The sequence below is a fragment of the Nestor notabilis genome, unplaced genomic scaffold (assembly GCF_000696875.1).
Source record: "Nestor notabilis isolate BGI_N333 unplaced genomic scaffold, ASM69687v1 scaffold22453, whole genome shotgun sequence".
NCBI classification, from domain to species: domain Eukaryota; kingdom Metazoa; phylum Chordata; class Aves; order Psittaciformes; family Psittacidae; genus Nestor; species Nestor notabilis.
The window spans coordinates 1-6,264 of record NW_009920895.1 but is presented as its reverse complement, the minus strand read 5'-3'; the positions used below and the strand labels follow the sequence as shown (position 1 = coordinate 6,264).

Sequence of the window (6,264 nt, the reverse complement as noted above, 5' to 3'; positions counted from 1 at the left end):
CAATGCCTGCTGCCCATACTGCCATGAAATTAATATTGATCCTTTGCACTGTGTTCATCTAATGTCAGATAATGACCAAACATTTCATTGTTCCCGTGCACCCCAAACCAAGACAACACTCAAGTCACCCACAGCCAGGGCAAAACCCGGCTCCAAAGCCCTTGCACCACTCTGGTAGTGATCTCCCATCAATCTCCTACCCTCCAACATCCACCCAAAGCCTCTTTGACATATTCCACCCACCGTATGTAGGTGCTATTTTTAAACTCTAATATTACCTCTTTAATGGTGTGATTTTTCCTGATTGGTATCTCAGGGCTCCACCTAAAGTAAAATACATGCATTGTCTCAGTACACAGCGAGCGAGCCGAGAGATAACAGGGGCAGAAGAGACAGAAGGGCTTTCATCTTTAGAACCTCACCCCGAGCACATGACAGTAATTGCAAGAAACACCGGCTAAATGAACCATGTTCTCAGGCAACATGAATCTGCCCAACCCTGTTGACTTAATGAGAGGGTCTGCCCAGCCATAGTTAACCCAGTGGCCTTCCTTTTGCTCTGCTCTACTCTGGGATCACACTAAAGACTTTTCAAAAGGCAGAGTTTGGCCAGCATTAAATCTTTACTAAATAAATCCCAAACAACAACCAAGCAGGGATTCCACGGGGCAGAGCCAAGGATGGAGGGTTCAAACTGGACTGAACTGCATGTCAGCAGCCATGCTTCAGCATGGAATTTCATTGTCCAGAAGGAATGTCTCGCTTTGCTCCTCCTTTTCCAGAGGCTCTGTGATTAGGTCTCATTAAAAAGATTATTAAAAGTCTCCAAGGACACTTCCAAACCCCTTGGAAGTCTCTGCTAATTGAAACTAACTGACAGCTGTCCAACTGCATTTTCTACTGCATTATCCTTGCGACAGGATTAGGGCTCTTTGTTCACACCAGGATGTTTGAACATCAGTTATTTGCAGCAGGGTCTCTGCCCCACAGCACTTGCCTGGGGGATGCAGAGCCCTGGAGCTACTGCAGCCAGTCCCAGCTCACTGAGGGCAGGATTCCCTCCACTCAGGTCAAAAGAGGGACTTGAACATGGGAGTTTCTGGTCCCTTTGCTGTACCTTAGCACAGTAAAGCAACTGCTGCATTTAGTGTCCCTGCAGCAACCCCAACCAAGCCTTACTGTCTGCTGATGAGCAGCAGAGAACAGAAACACATCTGGTGCTCCACCACCCCTCAGCACCCATCTCCAGTGCTGGGGAGCAGCAAACACACACATACCCCAGGTACCAACAGCATTATCCACCCCCGAGGGATTGCCATGGATCACCCGCTCCCCTTGGAAGGCCCAGTGGTTAATCAAAGCCATCTCTTCTTCTGTCCACCTGAAAGGCAAGAAAATGACTCCAATACACAGCCAAAACCAGCACATGGAGTGACAGGGACAAGCAACAGAGGCTGCGGGAGCTACAGAGGCAGCAGGAACCATACAAGGTGGCCGTGGGGAGCCCCAGCACTGTGAATTCCCTCTATGCACCACATTCCTTCAGCAGAGAGTGGGCATTCCTCCACGAGGGGAACTGGTGCTGCTCCGTGACAGAGCCAGCACGAAGGGCACAACCACTACCCAGTGCTCCCCACTGCAGGCAGCAGCGAGGCAGGCAGCAGATTCAAGGAGAAGATCCTAACCCTGGATCAAGTGAAGATCAGATTTAACTGAATGCAAGTCCAAACCCATCCCCACCTCCCTGACACTACATGTTTCTACACATCCTGGCCTGAGATCCTGCTCACTAACAGGCAGGATGGTGTATTTATAGCCACAGAAGGTGTGATGTGAGAAGAGAGTAGTAAAAGTTGCATTTCACACATGCCTCTAATTGCCAGCTGCTCAGCTGCCTCACAAATTGGGTCAAAAAGTAAAGCAGTTTTAACTACACCATCTCCAGCAAAGACTTTGATTTTCAGGGATTAACTCCTAACACTTCAGCTGCACCGGGTGCTGGCACTTAGAGCACAGAAGGGAACCAAATGCGGATCCAGAAGGTGTTATGCTGAAAACACAAAAGCAGGTCTTTCTGTTGTCTTAAAAGCAGTCACATCAATTGGTTAAGTGCTTTGAGAGTTTAAATGGCGGCACAAAGAGTTTGGTGCTGGGTCAGGCTCAGCAAGGATCCAGGCCCCTGCCTGAACATACTAATTAACGGGCTGTAGCACCACAAAAAGCAAATGCAGAGCTGCCAGTTACAGAGCAATCGCTGGCTGCAAATTCACTGCAAACCCAAGGCAGAGATTCCTCCCCCAGCACCCTTCACACCCCCATTGCTCTGGGCCCTCAGGGCATGCACCCACAGCACCACCTTCAGAACTCACCAGTCTATTTCAAACCCACTCACTCCACAAATAGACAATCACCAGCCTATTTCAAACCCTGGCACCCCAAGGGAAGCTCAGCGCCCCCAGCACCCTCCTGTAATGCACTTAGATCCATGCAGGCACACGAGTGCACCTCTCTGACCCTCCCTGCACCACCATGCTGCCTGCTCTGCAGTCCAGACACACGGCACCCACTCCAGATCCCTGTCCCAATGCCCTGATGCACGGTGCTGTCAGATAACCCAGCACCAGTGATGCTCTGCTGGTGTCTGGTGCAGCAAGAATGTGCATTCAACAGGTTTTTAGAACACAGGGCCCAGAACAGGTATTACATGAGGACGCAGAGGGCACAACCATGGATTTTGGAAAAGCATCAGTCTTACATGAAATCATGAGAGCAGCACTGGCCACTGCCAAGGCAAGGCAGAAGTTGTGAGAGCCACCTGCTATCTGGAAGCTGTTTCCTCCAACTCCCCGCTTCCCTGGGCCTCAGCTGAACGTCTTTATCCATCTCCACACACCTTTCATTTCTCTTGCCAATATTTAATCTGCAAAGCATTCAGCAAAGCAGCTCACGCCGCCGCTACTCAGAATAGAAGCGCAGTTTGCTGTAAACCACTTGTTTTTAATCCTCTCTGAGAGGCTGTGATTCTTCTCCACACAGGAGTCATTATATCACGCTGTTCTTTTCTTGCCACGTTAAGCAAAAACCTTCTGAAGTCTGACACTCTCATCTCTCACTTACCCCTCTGCATGCCAGCTGGAGGGAAAAACCACGCTGCATTCAAGCTGCAGCTCAGAAGTGTGAGCAGGGAATGAAGACATCCGCGCTGCTCGCCTCGGGACCGGCCTTTCATCCCTCGTGCCTGTGACTGGGGGAGCACAAACTGCTCTGCTCCAAGAACATGTTTTTCTGGGTCAGGGGCAAACTCGGGTCTGGAGCAGAACAGTCACCCCCCTCTTTGCTGTCTCACTTTCAGCCCCCCCCACAAAGTCCATTGAAGCCAACCACAAAGGGTGCACCAGGCAGGGGGAGCGCACAATAGAGGTTCTGAGCTCCAGCTGTGATATGCATCTTTAAACAGACACACACAGCACAGCAGACCAGTTTGTCAAGGCTCAACTCCAAGGGAAAGCAACCCAAGGGCAGGAGGAAAGAAACCTCCTTTCACCAGGCACTGATAAAGGGGAAACCCAGGCAGGAGATCAGAGGGACATGTACCACATGGATTAAAACACTCGTGTGAAAATGCAGGGAAAATAGAAAGGATCTTTTGACTCCTTGAGGGCTCAAAGCACAACCTGGAAGATGCTCAGGGACAGAGAGGAAATAGAGGTTAAACAAATTCACCATGTTAATGTGTGTTTTATTCAGTTGGCAAAATAAATCTGGGGTTTTTTAAGTACACAGACCTTACACTAGATAAGGGAAATGGTGCAAGTTTTACACAGACTCTGCATCCAGCTGCTTTTATCAGGAGATGTGAATTATAAACATGTGATTCACAGGCCAGAGCCTTGGGACAGGGCACATCTCTGCTGCCAGGAACACTGGGCAGCAACGGGAGAGGAAGGGAAAGGAGCTGGGCTCAGGGTGCCACTGCTGCAGCCACAGCCCAGGACTTGGCCAGAGAGACCAAGAGAGGTGTCAGTGCCAGAGTCTGTGCAGGTAGAAGGACACAGAGGGGCAGAGAGAGCAGAGCTGCCCCAGGCCGTGCACCCAAAGCAGGGAGGGTGATGGGATGTGTTACCTGGCTGTGGGCTCCCCCTCCTTCAGAGGGCAGGAGATGGCTCCACACGCTGTCAGCAGGGCCGCTGCCAAGCAGACAGCGTAGGCAGCACTGGAGCCCAGCCCAGCTCCTGTGGGCAGCTCCGACCACACCAGTATGTCCACACTGGGAACATCTCTGAAACACAAGCACAGAGGATGCAACACAATGACCTTGAAATCCATCTTGAAGCAAAATTTACAAGGCAAAATATGCCAATTAGGACTGATCACAGGAAAAGCTGCTTGAAAAGTGGCAACATCAGCACAAGCACCCACATCAGCACACACAGGGGCTTCAGGAGTGCTCAGTTAGCACAGCTGAGGGGCCTTGCTGAGCCATTGTGCTAGAACAAAGCCTCCCTGAATTGGATCTGTGATTAGCACAGCTTGTCAAGCTGCCAGCAGGGCACTTGGTAACTAAATACTTGAGTAGCACCACAAAGAGACCCTTCAAAGATTGTTGTAAACATGATTTTAAACGTATTTCTAAATAAAACATAAATATTCCAAGTCCACAACTGCATAGTTACATCCCACTGGAGCAACAAGCACCTATCTGTGCCCACGTGGCCCCTTTTCTCCACCAAACCCATCTGGGTTGCGTTACAGACCCTAACAACAAACCCAGGAGCTTTCCACTGGCTGGTGAGTGACATCAGCTATGAACTGATGGTTTCAGAGCAGGCTGATGACAGCCCCAGTGCTCTCACCACACAGCTCAGAGGATGCAAAGCAAAACACAATGCAGCTACACATCATAACTCTTTAACCTTTGATTTCTTTGCTGTGAATGCCTAAGTCGGGCTCTGACTTGGTTTAAAATAACAAGCAGTCCAGTAACATACTCTGGTATCAACAGTTCAGTCAAGTTTAGAGACTGGAACAGCCCTGAGCTGCAGTGACCCCAACTTCCCATGTTTTTAGGGAGATTCAGCCCACAGGACGGATCAGCCTTAGCTCAGACATGAAATTCACAGCTCATGTCTAGCATTCTAAGCCAGGATGAACTGAGCTGCGCACTGGAGGGAGAGAGGGATGGGTATCTGTGTTTGCTTCTGTGTGCAGGAAGGGTGGGATGAACTGCTCCAACTTAAGCACCTCAAAGCCTGATGCCTAAATGAGAGCAGGTGATTCCCATTCTACCTGCTTGGAGCACCCCACCCTCCACAGAGCTCAGCTCTGAAGAGCATCACCTGCGGTGCTCAGGACCCAAATGAAGTGAGATTCCTTCTCCTTTTGCTTCCAAGGTTCCCAAGACCTTGTAGATGCAATTAAGGGTGACCAGCACTCAAGACAACATGTTGATTTTGGGGCAGGAAGACAGCCTTACCCGTGCTTAGTCGAAACAGCCAGGTACATGTAAAGAAAGGCAAGAGTGGCAAGGCTCTCGGGAGCTGAGGCTCCGGCAGCAATTCCAGCAAACTCTTTCAGCATATCCAGCTGCTCTGCACTGGGGGCCTTAGCCTCATCAAAGTCAGCTATGGAAGCAAGCAGGGCAGAATTTAAACACTTAGAAACCCAGGAACTGTTAAACTTGAAAGCAGTATTTACAAGAGCATCTCCTGTTGTAATAGGCTGAAACAGACTGAGCTGATTTCAGATTTCACTCACAAACTTTCTACCTGAGGATTTATGATAAAATAAAAAGCACAATCTCCACCAGCCACTCTGAGAACCCAGCTTGAACGCTCTGCACTGTATTACAGCAACTGCCTCCTTGCCTGCACTTCCCAGTGCACCCACCATGGGAAAGCCACAGACTCTTTCTTAAAGAACGTGGATGTTCTGATGTGCTTCACGGGAGCCTGGACTCCAAACCACCAGGAGCAGTAAGAGAACTTTTGGTCAGTGCCAAGAGGTTACCAGTGCCCTGACTCGTCACAGCTTGTTCTGCCTTCTGCTAAACAAATGCAGGATCCCAGGAGTTGCTGCCAGGTCCCTGGAGGGACATGGCACAACCACCAGCCAGGGGCTCTCAGTACCACCCAGTACAAGACACTGCAGATACTCCAGTGAGGACTGACATGGGGCAGAGGCAGGAAAACAGGCTCCATACCCCTGCCTTCCCCAAGAGTCTTCAGCTCAGACCAGCTTCAGAGAGACTCCTTTTCGGGTGCTCAT

General features: G+C 50.1%; 1 protein-coding gene across 1 annotated transcript in view; it reads right to left on the bottom strand.

Moving 5' to 3' along the window:
* The window catches only part of MVK (mevalonate kinase), a gene marked incomplete at its 5' end in the record, with an annotated part of 10,293 nt that extends 4,672 nt beyond the window's left edge, over positions 1–5,621 (bottom strand). Inside the window, 4 exons of the mRNA XM_010010904.1 lie at positions 279–324; positions 1,278–1,381; positions 4,124–4,279; positions 5,474–5,621. Coding sequence (XP_010009206.1) covers positions 279–324; positions 1,278–1,381; positions 4,124–4,279; positions 5,474–5,621 — 454 coding nt within the window. The remainder of the gene's footprint in view (positions 1–278; positions 325–1,277; positions 1,382–4,123; positions 4,280–5,473) is intronic.
* Between the last annotated feature and the right edge of the window lie 643 nt (positions 5,622–6,264).